Raw genomic sequence first — 20,261 nt, forward strand, 5'->3', positions numbered from 1 at the left:
CCTTTGTGACTTATAGTATTTCTTTTATAACTTGCAAAATTTCTTTGTGACTTGCAAAATTTCTCTATGAATTTTCTTTGTGACTTGCGAACTTCTTTTGTGACTTGCATTTTCCTTTCTGACTTGCAAAATTTCTCATCATATGCAATTTTCCTTTTTTGACATTTCTTATTACTTATGACTTTTGGTAAGCCTCAACGTGTCAACATGTTGGGACGATAAGTACACATGATACTTATGTTTGGTTGGTGGCGAACCTTGATGGGACACTAAAAAGTCAAGTTTTAAGAGATGAAAAGAAAGAGTGAAACTCTCTGGGTTTTCTATTTTTTCCTATGGGTTTTCTCCTTCTTGTCCCTCACTGTGAAGTTGTTCAGGGTAACTCTGTCGTGGTGACTAGCCTACCCAGTACTGGAGGTGGTTAGTATTACATGAAAGGTGATGCTTGGTTGAATCTCAGAAGTGAAGTTGTGAACAACATTACTGCACCCACGATCAAACCTAGTGAGGCAAATCACTTTTAAGAAAGTGCCTTGTTGCACGCCTCTAAGCATTGTTTCTACCGATTAGAAAAGGGTTTTAGATCTCTTACAATGGTTGCTATATAGATTGTATAGAAATTTTCAACAATTGCTACTCATTAACTGGTGCTTAGTTGTTCCTCCAAGTTTTGTATAACTACCAGTGCATTAAAAATAAAGGCATTACAACTCTGTGTTGGAGTACAAGTTGTAATGGCTTCACGTTGTACCAACGGAAAAAAAAGAAAAAAAAAATTAGCCATGTTTTCTCTGTGTAAACTCTATATGCTTTTCCTCTAGAAAGTAATACCAACCAAACTTACGACAACCCCAGCTTTACGAGTGAGAGACTCACCAGTCCCACCATTAGAGAGCTCGGTTAGTGCATGGGCAAACAGTGCGGCTGCCATGAGCGTAGCCAATCGAGGAATTTCAAATCCAGTCATAGAGTTTCTTGTTGAAGAAACCAGGAGGGTGACAATTCAGGCTGCAGAGGCAAAATGACATGCTGTACAAGTGAATAGAAGTGGCCTAGGACTAGCACAAGGATGAGCAACATTGGGAAGTTTGTAGGAAGGAGGCGATGATGAAGATCCCACTCTTACGCCTGTCTCACCTATCTACACTCATGCTTCACCCTCGTACAATGTATGTACTCTTCCTATGCCTGAAGATCCCATGGTTGGCACCGCGTCACCTACTTATACTCATGCTTCACCCCATACAATATGTATGCTCTTCCTATGCTTCACCCTTAGTAGACGCGAAGAAGTTCAGGAAGAGAAGCAAGTTTTAGATGAATTGAGGAGTGATATGATGTTACATTTAGGAATGCTTAGTTTTATTTGGTCTAGTCCAATTATCTCTTGTTTTGCTTTGTTTTTTTCTTGCTTTGTCTAGTATTATTTCATTTATGTATAGTAGGATGATTAATGAAATAAAATATTTTTAACTAAATGAGTATCATAATTGTATGCATGTGATGGAATTTCATACGAATATAACTGACTTAATAAAGATAAGTCCATTACATGATGATTTCAATGCATCATATATGGTATTCGTAAGAGAACATCCTATCTATCTAAGAATGTTCTATAGATGAGAAATGTAACAGCTTGACGCAGTGATTGGTGATGGACAGTGCCTTAACGGACTATCTTGGAGGGTGCTTTTATCATCTTGCACCTCGAGAGGTGCACTAGTTTAGAAAATGCCCTCATCTTTTTATACCCTTGAGAGGCATGCTCTACGCGATGGTAGAGAAGAGAGTATAGAGATCCTACAAGGGTCGCCGATGGAAAGCTTAGGAGGAGAAAGCACGAGGATACCTCCTAAGTATACTAAAAACTACATTATATATGAGCTCTTGTAAACCATCTGAGCTTAACAAGGACAACCTCAAACGATCATTTCAGGCATCACCTCTTGGGCTGAAAGGTTCAAGAATATGTAGCTTCCACTTTTCGATGACAATCTTGATGACATCACAATAGAGAACTGACTCATATCAGTAGAAAAAGCTTCAGATGCCATTGAGTGTCCGGAGGATCAGAGGGTATGGATAAAGATGTCGAACCTAACCAATAATGCGGAACACTAGTGGAGGACCATCCGATACATTCTAGAGTAGGACACTTATTTTCCTTGGTCCACCTTCGTGAGAAGGTTATACAAGCAATTATTTTTGAAGTGTCAGTGGGTGGAGAAAGAGAAAGAATTCAGGAAGTTGAAGCAAAGGGATATGACTGTATCCTAGTATATAACCCAATTTAACTCTCTTTCTCGTTTTGCCAAGTCCTTGGTGGCGAATGAGAAATATAAGTGCAGATGCTTTGAGAGGGGATTGAGACTCAAAATTCTGAGGTTGGTAGAGCTATAATAAATAAAGAAATACAGTCGACTTGTGAACTACGCTTCTAGGTATGAATTTTTAGAGTTGAGGACGAAGGAGAAGTTCCAAGAAAAGAAAAAGCGTAAGACTGAAGAGAAGGCCAAACATAATAGCAGCGATGTGAGTGAGTCCTTTTGAAGGAAGTTTCAGTATAAAGGGAAGTTCCAACAAGAGCAGAAGAAGCACTATGGAGGTTAGACTAGTGGTCAAACCTAGTGTAAGCAAGTCAAAAATTCAAAAGTCCAACAAGTTAAGAGATAGAAAACTCAGAAGTGGACTCACTCAGACAGTTCATGCAGGACTTATGGACTTTGGAGACACAAAGGCAAATGCGACCTAATGAATGCCAAATGCTTCAACTGCCAACAGATGGGTCATTATGCCAACGACTGCCCACAGCCTGATCGAAAAAATAGTGCAGCCCCGAAGCAGAAACTCGTAGTACCAGGTCACGCATATGTGGTTGCTCTTCAAGAAGCCCTTGTCAGCCCTGAGGTGATTGAATGTACACTTCTTATTTTTGGTATTTTAGCACGTGTTGTTTGACTCTAGAGATACACATAGTTTTACCGCATTAATCTCTAGGAAACAGTTACCAGTTGCACCTTCACGGTTGACTATTTCTTACTTGATAGAAACACTCATAAGAAAGTACATCATATTGAACATTGTGTACAATAATTGTTTAGTAAAAGTAGAGAACTGTGAGTTGCCTGCGAATTTGTTGCAACTCAATTTCAAGGATATAGATGTTGTCTTTGGTATGGACTGATTCTCGGACCACCATGCCACTATTGTTTGCAGAAGAAAGTGCATTAATTTTTAAAAAACCCAGACTTTAACTTTCACATATCAAGGTGTTAGGAAACTACTCAGGCCGATGATCATATCGTGCTTGAAGGCCAATAAGTACATTCAAGAATGGTGCATTGAATTTATGGCTTATATGAAGACCAATGGGAGAGAAGACCTCATCATATCAGATATGGACATAGATCGAGAATATGCAGATATTTTTTTAGAGAAACTACTAGGTCTCCCTCCTGATTGAGAGATTGAGTTTATGATCGATCTCATCTCAGGAACAACACCCATTTCAAAAGCCAAGGCCGGGTGGACTCTTGCAACCACTACTCATTCCTGTATGGAAGTGGGCAGATATCACAATGGATTTTGTCATGAGATTTTCTAAGACCAAGGAAGGAATGAATGCAATCTGGATGATTGTCGATAGATTGACCAAGTCTGCACATTTTTTTGCATGCAAGATAACATGTTCCTTCAGGCAGTTGACTCATCTCTTTATTAAGAAGAAAGTGAGATTGCACGGAGTGCCAAACTCTATTGTATCAAACAAAGATTCAACATTCACCTTCAATTTTTGCCAAAGCGTTAAAAAAATAATGGGGACTCAATTGAATTTAATTATAACAATAATTTTTAGTCCAGTATTAATATGGATCCCTATGAAGCTTTATATAGGAGACGTTGTAGAATGCCTATGTGTTGGGACCCAGTAGGTGAAAGAAAGACTTTAGGGTCTAAATTGGTTCGACAAATAGAGGAGCAAATCAAATTCATTCGTGAAAGACTCCTAATAGCTCATAGTCATCATAAAAGTTATGCCAATAAGAGGCGACGTGAGTTGGTATCCGAGTAAGGTGACAATGTTTTCTTGAAGATATCACCTTTTAAAGGAGTAATAAGGTACAAAAAGAAGAAAAAAATAAGTCCAAAATATATTAGACCCTTCAAAATTTTGAAAAGGATAGGGTCTACAACCTATCGGTTAGCATTACCCCCATCGTTATCCAAAATACATAATGTGTTTCATGTATTCATGTTAAGGAAGCACATGCCAAATCCTTCACATATATTGGACATAGTAGAATCAGTATTGGATATCCAAGAAGACTTGAGTATTCGTAAAGAACCAATCGAGATCTTAGAATTCAAAAAGAATAAACTAAGAAAGAAAGTTGTTCTAATGGTCCTTATAAAATGGAAGCATCATAATAAGAATGAATCCACGTGGGAGAGTGAGCCAGACATCCACGTATAATTTCTCCAGTTATTTCTGAGAAAGATTTAGGATTGATCTTTTTTTAAATGGGTGAAATTGTAACGCTACCCAGGTGGGTTATTCTTTAGAGTTGGAATTTAAGCATTCTAGGTAAGTAGACATTTGCAAATTTCTTCTTAGTTAAATAAAATACAAACTAGTTGGTTTAAGCATCTCCTTGGTAGGAATGAACTCTTGGATCATATTTTTTTGACCCTCTCGAAGCCACCAAGTCTCCAACTTGAAGGAACTCTTTTCTATTTGCCAACCCGCTCTCCATGTTATGCTAATGAGGGCATGTTCCAACTAGGGGTGTCAATGTGTCGAGTTTGGTTCGGACCTAGGTGAAACCAGACTTGGACCAAATTTTTGGGTATGGTATCGGGTCCAGACTCAGGTCTACTATAAGAGAAACCATACCTGGACCTGATAAGAACTACATGAACCATACCCAGTAAAATAATATTTTGATCATTTTTACATTGAAAATTTGTGGGTCTTATTCGGAACTTGGGTCGGGCCCAAGTCTGGTATAAAATTTTACAAACTATTCTAAAGGCTTATGTGTTTTTATTTGGTTATTGATATGTTGAGAGCCTTGAAACTAAATTTGATTATAATTTCTTGTCATAAATAAATGGTAATGGGATATACAAAAGATAAGTTTTATTAGATTTGGACTTGGTTAATATCCAAATCAATTTGAATTGTAGAACTTGGATTTCAGTCCTAAAAGAGTAACACATATGCTTTTGGTTTGTGATGCCTTGATTTTGCATATATTTCCTAATTACAATGCATAAGAAAAGTGGAAGCTGAATTTTTAGTTTTGCCCATGCATGTAAGGATGCCGAAGAAACAAGTTTGGGTTGGATGGGCCCGACCAGAAAACATTTGATAGGGTTTGATATAAACTTCAAAATCTGATTAATTAATCGGTTCAGATTCGGTTGTAGCAAATAAAATCCGTTTGAGCAGATTTGTGGTGCATGCGTTTATTTCCAAACGTGTGAAGAAAAAACATTTGGTGATTTAAATTTTAAACACAATAGATTGACAGGTGCGGCTGGCTTACTCAGTTTTTGGGTTAGGTTCAGACCTTTCTTCTAAAAACAGATTCGGATTCAGACAGAGCATTTTTCATGTTCTACTCCCAATTTGAATCCATTAAAGTGTATCCAATTAGGTCGATCAGATTCAGTATTACTTACATCTGAACTGAATCCGACCTGTTTACATCCCTACATGCATGTGAATATTTATTTGCTAATGGTGATAAATAATGATCATAACTCATGCTTCCTGGATAGGCCATTTATATGAAAGTATGATTAAATAGTTTTTCATGCTTTGAAGGCTTTATTCATGGTTTCCAATATGGATAAATTTACCGTTTTGAAAAAATTTAATTCATGATAATGCATGTAGCACTAAGAAAGTGCTTATTAAATTGAGATGATTGTTGATCCTAGGTATGGAAAGTACCTAGACATGTTTGGTAATGCACATGATATCAAACTTTACTATTAAAAAAAATGACCGAGCATGCTCATATGTTTTATCGATCATTTGTCTATTTGTTACTAATTTTAAATCTCAGGGTTGTAATACAACCTTGGTAGATATGCAACTTTCTTCATCTTTTGGACTTTCTATCTGATTTAGAGCCAGTAAAAGATTCAATTGAGTTTGAGGTGTTCAAGCTCGACTCGGTGGTGAGCTGAGCTGAGCTCAGCTCGAGCTCATGATGCACCAGAGACAAACAAGTCAAGCCCAAGTTGGCCTATGTAGGAGAAAAAAAATCAAAGTTGGAAGCAATAGGATTTGAACTATAAACCTACTTAGCTGCACTCAAGCAAACTCATTTGCAAAATAAAATACATTGTTTCAAAACTAGAAGCAACATGATTTTAAATCTAGACCTATTGTTTTCAAGCCAAACACTTAAACATTTAATATCTCTTTAGTTATTTTTCTACTAAACTCTATGATGTAAAACATATATCATTTTTACTACTTAATAAGCCCATACATTCCAAGCGCCAATAACTACTGTTTATGTTCGGCTTGCCAAGCCTATTTTATGAGTTCAAATGAGCTCTTTGCAAGCCACATACGAGCCAAATCATGAGCCATTCATCTCATGTCCCAGCCCTAATCTGATTTATGATTGGATTTATATTAGATTCGTTCTGTTTACAATTTTTACAAGATCAAGATTTGTTGTCAACCATTCTTTTGGATCCAGTATCACTGTATAAAATTCAGACCTTGGTCCAGCCTATATGCAACATGTTTACCAACCTACCTATCAAAAGCATTCAAAGCACACTAGCCTTGATAACTTCTGCAATCTGACATGTTTCATATTTGTATTAGGTTGGTCAATAGTATATTAAATTTCATACACCAGTAGAGCTTACATATTGTGAGTTGATCAAAGCTAGTGCTGAGTTCATGTAGCTAGTACACCAGTGAAGGCTAGATACTTTACCTTTTTTTTTAGAAAGGCAAATAATCAATTAATATTTATATGTTTAATATATCATTGTAATCTTTTGTTATAGGCTCAAATCGAATAACCGGTATAGCCAACCTAGTATTGTAGTTTGGTGTGAACGAGTGTCTACAATTGTAAGTTAAAATCATTATTTAGTTATAATTATTCTTTATTGAGTTGTAAATTTACTTTTGTATAATTACAAAAGTAGGTTTAAAGCACACTAGTTCCAACTTTGCAGCAAAGTAATTGTTACTTAAATTTTATGTCATTGAATAGTTATATAATCATTATTTTCTCATGTCTGATAAACTTTGAGAAAAAAATTAAATTATTAATAAAATTTTATCTGTGTGAACCGTATATACTTTTTCACTAAAAAGTAATACTAACCCGACTTGGAGTCTCAAGGTTACCGTGCATAAGAAGTCAGCCGACCTCTCAAGGTTCCGCAAGTATCCTGGATTCTTTCGTTATGAAATATCTAATATTTCTTAATTAGAAGATCCAAATTGGCCCACATGACCGAGTATATCAGATCTGACCTAATGTAAGTTTCGAATATGGATCAGTTACCGCAATGCATAGTCGGATGGCCCATTTAATTATGGCTATGGCCTACACGCACAGTGGCGGTTTGATGTGATCTTATCTTTTTGGTTTTTGCATACATATGCAGTCTCATCGAGTTTTCTCCTCATCCTAACTCATCATGCTCATGGCCTCCTTTCAGTCGGCTCTGCTGCACCTATTGTGTGTTCTTTCTTCCATCAGCTCTCTCTTCTTCGCGCTTGTTAGCGGCAGCAACAGCTTGCCATCTGTTCCTGTGCATCTTCTAAGCAATAACACCGATCAGTCTGCTTTACTCTCCTTCAAATCCTACGTTACCAGTGATCCCTACAACGCATTATCAAATTGGAACACCAACATCTCCTTCTGCCAATGGTATGGCGTCACATGTAGCCGCCGCAGGCAGAGAGTGGTGGTTCTGGAGCTCACCGTTATGTCACTGGGAGGCACTCTTTCTCCACACATCGCCAATCTCTCATTCCTAAGTGTTCTTGTTCTCGCATACAATGCCTTCCATGGTACCATACACGATATCGACTTTGGTCGCTTGGTCTACTTGCAGGAACTCGGTCTGGCCATGAACAATCTTGAAGGAACGATCCCACCGAGTCTGGCTCACTGCCAAAATCTTCAGGTACTAAAATTGTCTTACAACCAATTCACGGGGAACATCCCTGTGTGGTTGGGGAGTCTCCCAAATCTCTGGTACTTATTTCTTGGCTTCAACAAGCTCAACGGCACGATTCCGCAAGCATTGGCAAACCTTTCAAGTCTTCAATACCTGCGCCTGTTTAATAATGAGTTGCAGGGGAACATACCTGCAGAATTGGGGAGCCTAGGCGCCTTGCAAGATTTGGAATTGTCATCCAACAGCCTTACGGGGGCCATTCCGTCGACCATATTCAACATCTCATCCCTTGAAGTCCTACAATTATCAAACAATAGCCTCCTAACGGGGAAACTCCCATTAAACGTTGGCGATGCGCTTCCTAATCTCCAAAAGCTCGATCTCAGTGGTGTCCTCTTGGGTGGACAGCTGCCCGTCTCTCTCTCCAACTGTTCCTTGCTTACAGATCTAAATTTGCGGAGCTGTAGATTGAAAGGGCCTATACGTGGTGAACTTGGGTCTCTAGCTCAGCTGAAAAATCTGGATTTGAGCGGCAATCATCTCACAGGCCTGATACCTTCTTCCATATTTAATATCACCTCTCTCAAAGAAATTACACTTGCCAGCAATCAGCTATCTGGCCCACTCCCGTTAGACATGGGCAAGTCACTGCCTAATCTCACCGGCCTGTATCTTTTCGCGAACTATTTGAATGGTCAGATACCTGCCTCTCTTTCTAATGCTTCCATGCTCGAAACAATTGAGTTGACTCAGAATGACTTTAGTGGGCCAATACCCTTGGAATTAGGTAGTTTGCCGAGCCTCCAAGTTCTTCACCTTGCCATCAACAAGTTGACAAATGTACCTGAACACAATGAAATTGCTCTTCTTGATGCTATGACAAAGTGTAGGCTTTTAGAGGATCTTGAACTTACGTATAATCAACTTAACGGATTCCTTCCTGCTTCCATAGGGAACTTATCCAGCAACCTTGGAACCATTTTCTTGGGATTCAATCAGATCGAGGGTAGCATCCCATTGGAGATCACAAACTTGACCAACTTGGAGGAATTGGAGTTGTCGGGAAACAGCTTAGGTGGAGCCATTCCGCCAAATATAGGACGGTTGCAGAATTTGCGGCGGATGATTTTATTCGGTAACGGGTTGGAAGGATCAATCCCGAACTCATTCTACCATTTGGAGAACCTGATCATACTAAATCTTGGAAGTAATAACTTGGTTGGGTCGATATCAAATTCCATACAGAATCTTAGTCACCTAGAAAGATTGTATCTGTCTTCCAACAATTTGTCGCCAACGATCCCTTCTAGTATTGGGTACCTAAAGCACCTGGGCATTTTGGACATATCACAAAACCAACTGATCGGACCGATCCCTTCGGAGGTGGGAAACTTGGGAGAAACTCTGTACCGCTTGGACCTTTCAGCAAACAAGTTATCGGGAGAGTTGCCTGTGGCTTTATCAAACCTTCAAATGCTTCAGTATCTGAACCTCTCAAGCAACTCATTTCAAGGGCCTATTCCCCAGATGTTTAGCAAATTGTTAAACATTGATACCCTGGACCTTTCCCTTAACAATCTCTCTGGTACAATCCCAGAGTCATTAGCGTCACTCAAACATCTTACCTTCCTAAACCTATCTTTCAATCGATTAGAGGGACAAATTCCAACAAGTGGCATCTTTTCAAATCTTACTGCTGAGTCATTCATGGGAAATTATGCACTATGTGGAGAAACCAAGTTTCAATTACGACCATGTCCGGTCACAAACAAGTCGACGAAAAGGTCCATTTCCATTGTAGCTGTTGCATGCATTGCTGGAGGTTCGTGCCTTGTCTTCATTATATGCATGCTTGCTGTGATATTCTACTGCAGAAAAAGCACACAACTGCGTGCCCCTGATGTTGAGTCATCTGTAACTAAACATCCAATGGTCTCATATACTGAACTATCGCGTGCAACAAATGAGTTTAGCGAGCACAACTTGATCGGAAGTGGGAGCGTCGGCTTGGTGTACAAAGGGGTTCTCTCAGATGAGCAGGTGGTCGCCATTAAGGTTTTCAATTTGCCAATGGAGGGGGCATCAAAAAGCTTCCACAGAGAGTGTGAGATCATGCGTAAAATTCGTCACAGAAATCTTGTAAGGGTAATCACCGCTTGCTCCAATCTAGATTTCAAAGCATTAGTCCTTCAATACATGCCCAATGGAAGCTTGGACAAGTGGCTATACTCTGAAGATGATCGCTTGAGTCTTCTTCAGAGACTGGACATCATGGTGGATGTAGCACAAGCTATGGAGTATCTTCATTATGATTATTCAGAACCAATTGTTCATTGTGATCTGAAGCCAAGCAACATACTTTTGGACGAGGACATGATTGGACATGTTAGTGATTTTGGAATTGCCAGGATGCTAGAGCAAACCAGCTCTTCTACACTTACATCCACTCTTGGCACATTTGGGTACATTGCACCAGGTATTTGTAACCGATGACCACATTTTTTTCAAATCTTTGTGCGTGTTCGATTGGCCCATGTCCTGCATAGGACAGATCAGGTGATTTGCCCAAAAAAAAAAAAAATTTTCTGTGTTTCGAAATCACCACCGTTCTCACTTCAATCACCACCACCTGCTGTAAAACGATGACATCAGGCCCTACTGCTTGCATAATGAGTAGTGGCGATTGAATTTTGGACGGTGGTGATTTGAGAATACAAAAAAAAAAAAATTGTATTTTGGCAATGCGCCGAGGGTAGGGGACGTGGGTCTTATGCCAAAGGAGAAAAGTTGTCCTGGATCCGACGGTTCAGTAAAAGTTGTCCTGGACCATCTTGACCACGATGTCAAACACCTGACGGCCTTGATCCCAAATGCACTAGTCAAACAAAAAATACTTGAAAGTATTATTTTTAGAAGGTTCTAACTGGGCATAACGAAAAAAGGGTAGAACCATCCCTATTCTCTCTCTCACTATATATATATATATATATATATATATATATATATATATATATATATATATATATATATATATATATATATATATATATATATAAAGAGAAGGAGGAAGAGGTATAATATATAGCAAATGCCACAGCAGATGTGCAAAGGCGCTCATCACACACATGATCAATTGTGTATGCCAATTGTCAAGCAATAACTCCTCGTAAAAGCATTGACCCTTATTCGAAATCACATATATATATATATATATATATATATATATATATATATATATATATATATATATATATATATATATATATATATATATATATATATATATATATGGTAACCTAAAAAATGACCACAGTGCTAAATAAAACATGCTAATGGATTTTTGGTGTTTGTTTCCGAAATTCTCATCTCATAGCTCTATTTAGTAGGATTGATTTACTAGAAATTGACACTTAGATCATGCATTTTGGATGAAAAATTGTGTTAGGAGCCTTGAAAAATTATGAAAATTGTAGGCCATTGATTTTTGCAACCTTATAAAAAACAAATGCTCTAAAAAGTGAAACCTATAAAAACCAGCATATAAATCACACTTGTATGGTCATAATTTTGTAAAAACACTGAAAATCCAATAGCATATTTCATTTAGCATCATGTGTTTCCATCTTCCTATATATATGACTAGGAATAAAGGTAAATGCTTTTATCAACGAGCTATTGCTTGACAATTCACCCGCACACTTGATCGTATGTGTGATTAACAGTGCATTCACTATTCTCTCTCTCTCTCTCTCTCTCTCTCTCTCTCTCTCTCTCTCTCTATATATATATATATATATATATATATATATATATATATATATATATATATATATATATATATATATATATATGAAGAGATAGACAGAGAAGGGGGATGGTTCTACCATTTTTTCGTTAGGTCCAGTTAGAACCCTCTAAAAATCAAACTTTCAAATATTTTTCGTTTTATCTAAACCATTAGATGTGTTTATCATTGCTTATTTACTAGGAAATAAGCTTTCTTTCAAATTGATTTGATGTAAAAGTATAAATATTTTATCATCAAATTTTAGTATAATACCAACCATTGATTTTTTACCTCTTTTAAATACGCATCTAAGCCTAAGAAATCTTAATCAAATACATGTTCTTTATTGAGTAAACAATGATAAACACATCTAACGAATCACCTGAAAGTATGATTTTGGGAGGATCCTAACAGGACCTAACAGAAAGTACAAACCATTCAAACCACTTTGGAGAATAGATTTTAAAAGTGTTTTTTTTTTACAAATATGCCCATATGGATGTGATCTCCGTGGTTAAAAATCTAAGAAATGGATCTTATAGCAAATTTTTTCTATGCGTATGCAGGATATTATAATAAGCCAAAAAACAATGGTTTAAATTTTAGAAGTTTTTTATATCGCAAAAAACCAATCTGTGTATCAAAAAAGTTTGCGATAAGTCAGTTCTTAGGTTTCTGATAACGAAGATCACGTGTGGTTAATGGATTCTTTAAAAAGTGCATTTAAATATGATTTTTAAAAGTAGTTTGACGATTTGTACCTTCCTTTGTTTGGATGGCTCTGCTTCTTTTTATATATATATATATATATATATATATATATATATATATATATATATATATATATATATATATATATATATATATATATATATATATATTATGGAAACATGCAAAATGAGCATAAATAGCTTTTTCAATGCTTTTTTTTTAACAATTCTCATCCCATAGTATGTTTAAGATGGTTGGTTTGATGTAAAAAATAATTTTTTGAATCTGAAATTTTACAAAGATTTTGAGTCGTTTTTTAAAATCCCTTGAAAAATTACCCACGTGTTGGAATTGGAAAATCCAAGTTGTCAGCACAATTGCGTCCACAATGTGAAACGGCCACCATATGATGCTTTGTAGCTTAAGTTTGTGTGGTGGCTATGTTGGCAATCTTCCAAAGTTGAGGCTGTCAATGAGATAGATTACGGGGTTTATCCCTATGAGCCTATGGCTGTCAACAAGTTAGATCATAGGATTGGAGAGAATTTTAACTAGCTTCTATCATGTATTATTTTGTCTACAAGATGCAGGTTCAGTATTGGTTCAATCATTTAGATCTAGGATATATAGAGCCTAACTCATCAATCACTAATCTCTTTTACTTTTTACTTTTCACTTTTCACTTTTTAGTACTGGTGCTATTATTTACCGTTTTGTATTGTTTAAATAACCTTTTTGTTCTTGAATTGCAACATTTTATGATAAACTAGTAATCAATCACTAATCTCTTTTACTTTTCACTTTTTAGTACTGGTGCTATTATTTACCGTTTTGTATTGTTTAAATAACCTTTTTGTTCAACATTTTATGATAAACTAGTAATCAATCACTAATCTCTTTTACTTTTTACTTTTCACTTTTTAGTACTGGTGCTATTATTTACCGTTTTGTATTGTTTGAAATAACCTTTTTGTTCTTGAATTGCAACATTTTATGATAAACTAGAAATTGGATAAGGTAAAGTTTTATGGCTTAAATTTTGGATAAGGTGCACAGATCAACCGTTTCTAATGCTTGTAGCCTATTTAGTTTTGTGGGTTTCTTTGGCTGATTTACTACACTAATGTCATGATTATTGTAAAGCAGAATTTGGGTTGATTAACTCCGCCTGTGTAGTTATACACTGCCGGTCCCAAGCCCGGATAAAGGAGGAGGGTTGCGGTAGGCCTGTGACAGCCAGCATAAAAACTTTGTCATATCCTATGAAAATGAACCAATATGAGAATTTCGTTGGGGCGTTCCCTACTGAGCGACGCGCTGTACTCTCTAGGCCCGGAGGCAGTGATAAATGTGCAAGGGTTGCTAGGTCGTCGCCCAGAAGCGACGCGTCACACCGGCGCCCGGGTGTGGTGTCAAATAGGCAAGGGTTCCCTCACTTTGTTGGACGGGTGGGGGTAAAGAAGTTAGTCCAAGACCATAAAATTAGGTTAGCCACTTGGAACATAGGGTCTTTAACTGGTAAGTTGGTAGAGTTAGTAGATGTTATGTGTAGGAGAAAGATTGATATTTTATGTCTTCAAGAGACCAAATGGGTAGGTGAGAAAGCTAAAGTGATAGAACCTTGGGGATATAAGATTTGGTATACAGGAATAAATAGGAATAGGAATGGAGTAGGGATTGTTATGAGTCGTCAGTTTATAGATAATGTAGTTGAGGTCCGTAGGAAGGGTGATAGAATTTTACTTATTAAATTAGTATTAGGTACGGATATTATTAATATTATTAGTGTTTATGCACCTCAAGTAGGTTTAGATGATTCCATTAAGCATCAATTTTGGGAAGATTTAGATGGAGTAGTACAAGAGACATCTTATGGAGAAAAGCTTTTCATCGGCGGTGACCTTAATGGACATGTAGGCATTAGTAGGGAGGGATTTGAGAATATCCATGGAGGATATGGTATAGGAGAAAGAAATGAAAGTGGAGAAAGGATTTTAGATTTTTGTTTGTCCTATGATATGATCTTAGCAAACACTTGGTTTAGGAAGAGGGAGTCTCACCTAGTAACATTTAAAAGTGGGGTTAATACGAGTCAGATAGATTTTTTCCTACTTAGAAAGAGAGATAGGGGTTGTTGCATCGATTGTAAGGTTATACCAGGAGAAAGTGTAGCTACACAACATAGAGTCTTAATTTTAGATCTTAGAATTAGACAATGCCGCAAAAGGGATAGACATAGGATAGATCCTAGAATTAAGTGGTGGGCACTGAAAGGAGCTAAACAAGGAATGTTTGTAGAGCAGGTAGTTAAGGAAGTTGATTGGTGTCTCGAGGAGGATTCAGAATCAATGTGGAATAAGATAGCGGGTGGTATGAGAAAAGTAGCTAAGGAGGTATTGGGTGAGTCTAAAGGCGGTGCACCACTAGGTAAGGATACATCATGGTGGAACGAGGATGTCAAATTAGCTATTAAGGTTAAAAGAGAGTGTTATAGAAATCTAAGTAAGAGTCGTGATAATGAGAATTTGGAGAAGTATATGATAGCAAAGAAGGAAGCTAAAAAAGTTGTTCGAAACGCGAGGGCTAAGGTATATAAGGAGGTTTATGACAAGTTGGATACCAAAGAAGGCGAGAAGGATATTTATAGGCTTGCAAAGATGAGAGATAGGAAATCGAAGGATTTGGGTATGGTTAGATGTATCAAAGATGAAACGCAAAGGGTTTTAGTCAAAGATGAGGAGATTAAGGAGAGATGGAAAGATTATTTTGATAAGCTATTTAATGATAGTCATGCTCAAGATCTTGGAGACTTCTCCATTCCTTTTCATGAGATAAATCGTGACTTCATGCGCAAGATTCAAAAGAAAGAAATTGCAGAGGCTTTGAAGAAAATGAAATCAAGAAGGGCAGTTGGCCCAGATGGTATACCTATCGAGGCTTGGAAATGCTTGGGAGAGAAAGGTTTAGAATGGTTGACAAATCTTTTTAACTTGATTTGGCGAACAAATAAGATGCCTAATGAGTGGAGGAAGAGTACTTTGGTGCCTTTATATAAGAATAAGGGTGATATACAAGATTGCACAAACTATCGTGGTATAAAACTCATGAGTCATACTATGAAACTTTGGGAGAGGGTGATTGAGTCTAGGTTGAGGAAGGTTTTCATGATATCGGAGAATCAATTTGGTTTTATGCCTGGAAGATCAACTATGGAAGCTATACATCTTCTTAGACAACTTATTGAAAGATATAGAGAGAGGAACAAAGATTTGCATATGGTTTTTATTGATTTAGAGAAGGCATACGATAGAGTACCTAGGGACGTTCTCTGGTGGACAATGATGAAGAAAGGTGTTTCTCTCAAGTACATTAGTATAATTAAAGATATGTATGAAGGAGTAGTAACCAATGTCCGCACTTGTGGAGGGGTGACAACCAATTTTCCGATAACGGTTGGGTTACATCAAGGATCTGCTTTAAGCCCTTTCCTATTTGCGATAGTGATGGATGAGCTTACGAGATCAATTCAAGAAAATGTACCGTGGTGTATGTTGTTTGCTGATGATATTGTTTTGATTGATGAGTCTAGAGCTGGGGTTAATGCTAAGTTAGAATTATGGAGACAGACATTGGAAGCTAGAGGTTTTAAGTTGAGTAAGAGTAAGACTGAATATATGGAATGTCGGTTTAGTAAGCAACGAAGTAGGGATGGGAGTGTAGTGAAGCTTGGTGAGCAAGATATACCGGTGAATGATTATTTCAAATATTTGGGATCCATCATTCAAAAGTATGGAGAAATTGATGGAGATGTAAATCATAGGATAAAGGTTGGGTGGATGAAATGGAAAAGTGCTACTGGAGTGCTGTGCGATCGTAGAATGCCATTGCGGTTGAAGGGAAAGTTTTATAGGACGACTATTAGACCCGCTTTACTATATGGTACGGAATGTTGGGCTGCCAAGAGACATCATATTCAAAAATGAGTGTAGCTGAGATGCGGATGCTTAGATGGATGTGTGGAAATACAATAAAAGATAAGATTCGGAACGAAGAGATACGTAAGAAGGTAGGTGTTGCACCCATTGAAAATAAGATGCGAGAGAATCGTTTACGGTGGTTTGGACATATTCGGCGAAGGCCTAATGATGCTCCAGTTAGAAGGTTGGAGAAATGGGAAAATATATTAGTTAAAAGAGGTCGGGGTAGGCCTAGGAAGACTTGGATGGAGATGATAGGAAAGGATATGAATGCTTTGAACCTCACCGAGGACATGGCGTTGGATAGAAATGATTGGAGGAAAATGTTTTATGCCTGGAAGATCAACTATGGAAGCTATACATCTTCTTAGACAACTTATTGAAAGATATAGAGAGAGGAACAAAGATTTGCATATGGTTTTTATTGATTTAGAGAAGGCATACGATAGAGTACCTAGGGACGTTCTCTGGTGGACAATGATGAAGAAAGGTGTTTCTCTCAAGTACATTAGTATAATTAAAGATATGTATGAAGGAGTAGTAACCAATGTCCGCACTTGTGGAGGGGTGACAACCAATTTTCCGATAACGGTTGGGTTACATCAAGGATCTGCTTTAAGCCCTTTCCTATTTGCGATAGTGATGGATGAGCTTACGAGATCAATTCAAGAAAATGTACCGTGGTGTATGTTGTTTGCTGATGATATTGTTTTGATTGATGAGTCTAGAGCTGGGGTTAATGCTAAGTTAGAATTATGGAGACAGACATTGGAAGCTAGAGGTTTTAAGTTGAGTAAGAGTAAGACTGAATATATGAAATGTCGGTTTAGTAAGCAACGAAGTAGGGATGGGAGTGTAGTGAAGCTTGGTGAGCAAGATATACCGGTGAATGATTATTTCAAATATTTGGGATCCATCATTCAAAAGTATGGAGAAATTGATGGAGATGTAAATCATAGGATAAAGGTTGGGTGGATGAAATGGAAAAGTGCTACTGGAGTGCTGTGCGATCGTAGAATGCCATTGCGGTTGAAGGGAAAGTTTTATAGGACGACTATTAGACCCGCTTTACTATATGGTACGGAATGTTGGGCTGCCAAGAGACATCATATTCAAAAATGAGTGTAGCTGAGATGCGGATGCTTAGATGGATGTGTGGAAATACAATAAAAGATAAGATTCGGAACGAAGAGATACGTAAGAAGGTAGGTGTTGCACCCATTGAAAATAAGATGCGAGAGAATCGTTTACGGTGGTTTGGACATATTCGGCGAAGGCCTAATGATGCTCCAGTTAGAAGGTTGGAGAAATGGGAAAATATATTAGTTAAAAGAGGTCGGGGTAGGCCTAGGAAGACTTGGATGGAGATGATAGGAAAGGATATGAATGCTTTGAACCTCACCGAGGACATGGCGTTGGATAGAAATGATTGGAGGAAAATGTTTTATGCCTAGAAGATCAACTATGGAAGCTATACATCTTCTTAGACAACTTATTGAAAGATATAGAGAGAGGAACAAAGATTTGCATATGGTTTTTATTGATTTAGAGAAGGCATACGATAGAGTACCTAGGGACGTTCTCTGGTGGACAATGATGAAGAAAGGTGTTTCTCTCAAGTACATTAGTATAATTAAAGATATGTATGAAGGAGTAGTAACCAATGTCCGCACTTGTGGAGGGGTGACAACCAATTTTCCGATAACGGTTGGGTTACATCAAGGATCTGCTTTAAGCCCTTTCCTATTTGCGATAGTGATGGATGAGCTTACGAGATCAATTCAAGAAAATGTACCGTGGTGTATGTTGTTTGCTGATGATATTGTTTTGATTGATGAGTCTAGAGCTGGGGTTAATGCTAAGTTAGAATTATGGAGACAGACATTGGAAGCTAGAGGTTTTAAGTTGAGTAAGAGTAAGACTGAATATATGGAATGTCGGTTTAGTAAGCAACGAAGTAGGGATGGGAGTGTAGTGAAGCTTGGTGAGCAAGATATACCGGTGAATGATTATTTCAAATATTTGGGATCCATCATTCAAAAGTATGGAGAAATTGATGGAGATGTAAATCATAGGATAAAGGTTGGGTGGATGAAATGGAAAAGTGCTACTGGAGTGCTGTGCGATCGTAGAATGCCATTGCGGTTGAAGGAAAAGTTTTATAGGACGACTATTAGACCCGCTTTACTATATGGTACGGAATGTTGGGCTGCCAAGAGACATCATATTCAAAAATGAGTGTAGCTGAGATGCGGATGCTTAGATGGATGTGTGGAAATACAATAAAAGATAAGATTCGGAACGAAGAGATACGTAAGAAGGTAGGTGTTGCACCCATTGAAAATAAGATGCGAGAGAATCGTTTACGGTGGTTTGGACATATTCGGCGAAGGCCTAATGATGCTCCAGTTAGAAGGTTGGAGAAATGGGAAAATATATTAGTTAAAAGAGGTCGGGGTAGGCCTAGGAAGACTTGGATGGAGATGATAGGAAAGGATATGAATGCTTTGAACCTCACCGAGGACATGGCGTTGGATAGAAATGATTGGAGGAAAATGATTCATGTGGAAGACCCAAAATGAATTTCTTTTTTGGTTCATATCGCTGACCCCAATTGTTTTGGGATGAAGGCGTAGTTGTTGTTGTTGTTGTTGTTGTAGAATTTGGGTTGATTGGCAAGTTGTCCACTAGAGCAGATGTCTACAGCTATGGGATTCTTCTGTTGGAGACATTCACTAGAAAGAAGCCTACAGACCCTATGTTCAGTGGAGATTTTTGCTTGAAGCAATGGGTGAGTGAAGCATTCCCACAAGCAGTACAGGATGTTATAGATAGCTCAATTCTTGCGGATGAAAATAACAATGTGCTTGGTAGTTTGGAGTCAGTCATTGAAGTGGGCCTGCTTTGCTGCAAGGAATCTCCAGAAGAGAGGATCAACATGAGAGATGTAGTGGTGAGGCTGAAGAAGATCAAGCAACAATTCGCCAGTCAATCCTGAGATTTTTAATTTATAGTGTACATTGTGACAATCTTATTTTGGATTCCTTTCGACATGATTTCTCTAACTAATTCTCAATTATCTTGTTCTCAATAGGACTATAGCTACTCTCTCTCTCTCTCTCTAGTAGACTCATAGATTTGAAATTTATCTTTTTTTGCTTTATGTAATTTTATGTGGACTGTATTTAAAAAAATATTGTTTCATGTTCCTTTTACAAAACTCCCTGTGTTTTCTATTTTTCATTGTGCTGTTTTAATTATGATTGAATATGTATTTTTTGTTTTTCTATCAATTTTTTAATGTTGGGTTGAATCTCTTTATGTTGGGCTGCTGACATTACAATCATTTTGTGTGTCATTTCTACTCAAATCCTATTGAATCAATATTTAGTTTGCACCAACCTTGTTTCCTCTATTGATTACTCATCTTAAACAGGGTGGGATGTTCTTATTGTCCCTTGTGTTATTGATGTCAAAGTTGACCATCTCATGTTCAGTTTTTGATGCCTTTTACATTGTCTCCCTGTGGTGAATGAGAAAGAAAAATGTTGATTCGAGGATTAGCTCCTGTGGATCTGCCCATTAACTCATCCCAAACGTGTCCTTCTGGT

At 37.6% G+C, this 20,261-nt stretch overlaps 1 protein-coding gene across 1 annotated transcript; it reads left to right on the plus strand.

Annotated features, from left to right (window-relative positions):
• Window positions 1-7,676: 7,676 nt before the first annotated feature.
• LOC149837115 (uncharacterized) lies at window positions 7,677-19,741 on the plus strand. The gene is made up of 2 exons (XM_090005829.1): window positions 7,677-10,651; window positions 19,311-19,741. The coding sequence occupies exons 1-2, from the start codon at window positions 7,690-7,692 to the stop codon at window positions 19,646-19,648; spliced, it is 3,300 nt and encodes a 1,099-aa protein (XP_089861955.1). The 5' UTR covers window positions 7,677-7,689; the 3' UTR covers window positions 19,649-19,741.
• The last annotated feature ends 520 nt before the right edge of the window (window positions 19,742-20,261 follow it).

The sequence above is a fragment of the Nuphar pumila genome, chromosome 5 (assembly GCF_984573655.1).
Source record: "Nuphar pumila chromosome 5, dmNupPumi1.hap1.1, whole genome shotgun sequence".
Taxonomy (NCBI): domain Eukaryota; kingdom Viridiplantae; phylum Streptophyta; class Magnoliopsida; order Nymphaeales; family Nymphaeaceae; genus Nuphar; species Nuphar pumila.

Coding starts and splice junctions, on each gene's coding strand:
- LOC149837115 (XM_090005829.1), top strand. CDS start 7,690: ATGCTCATGGCCTCCTTTCAGTCGGCTCTGCTGCACCTATTGTGTGTT. Junction 10,652..19,310: donor ATTTGGGTACATTGCACCAG/GTATTTGTAACC, acceptor TTGTTGTTGTAG/AATTTGGGTTGATTGGCAAG.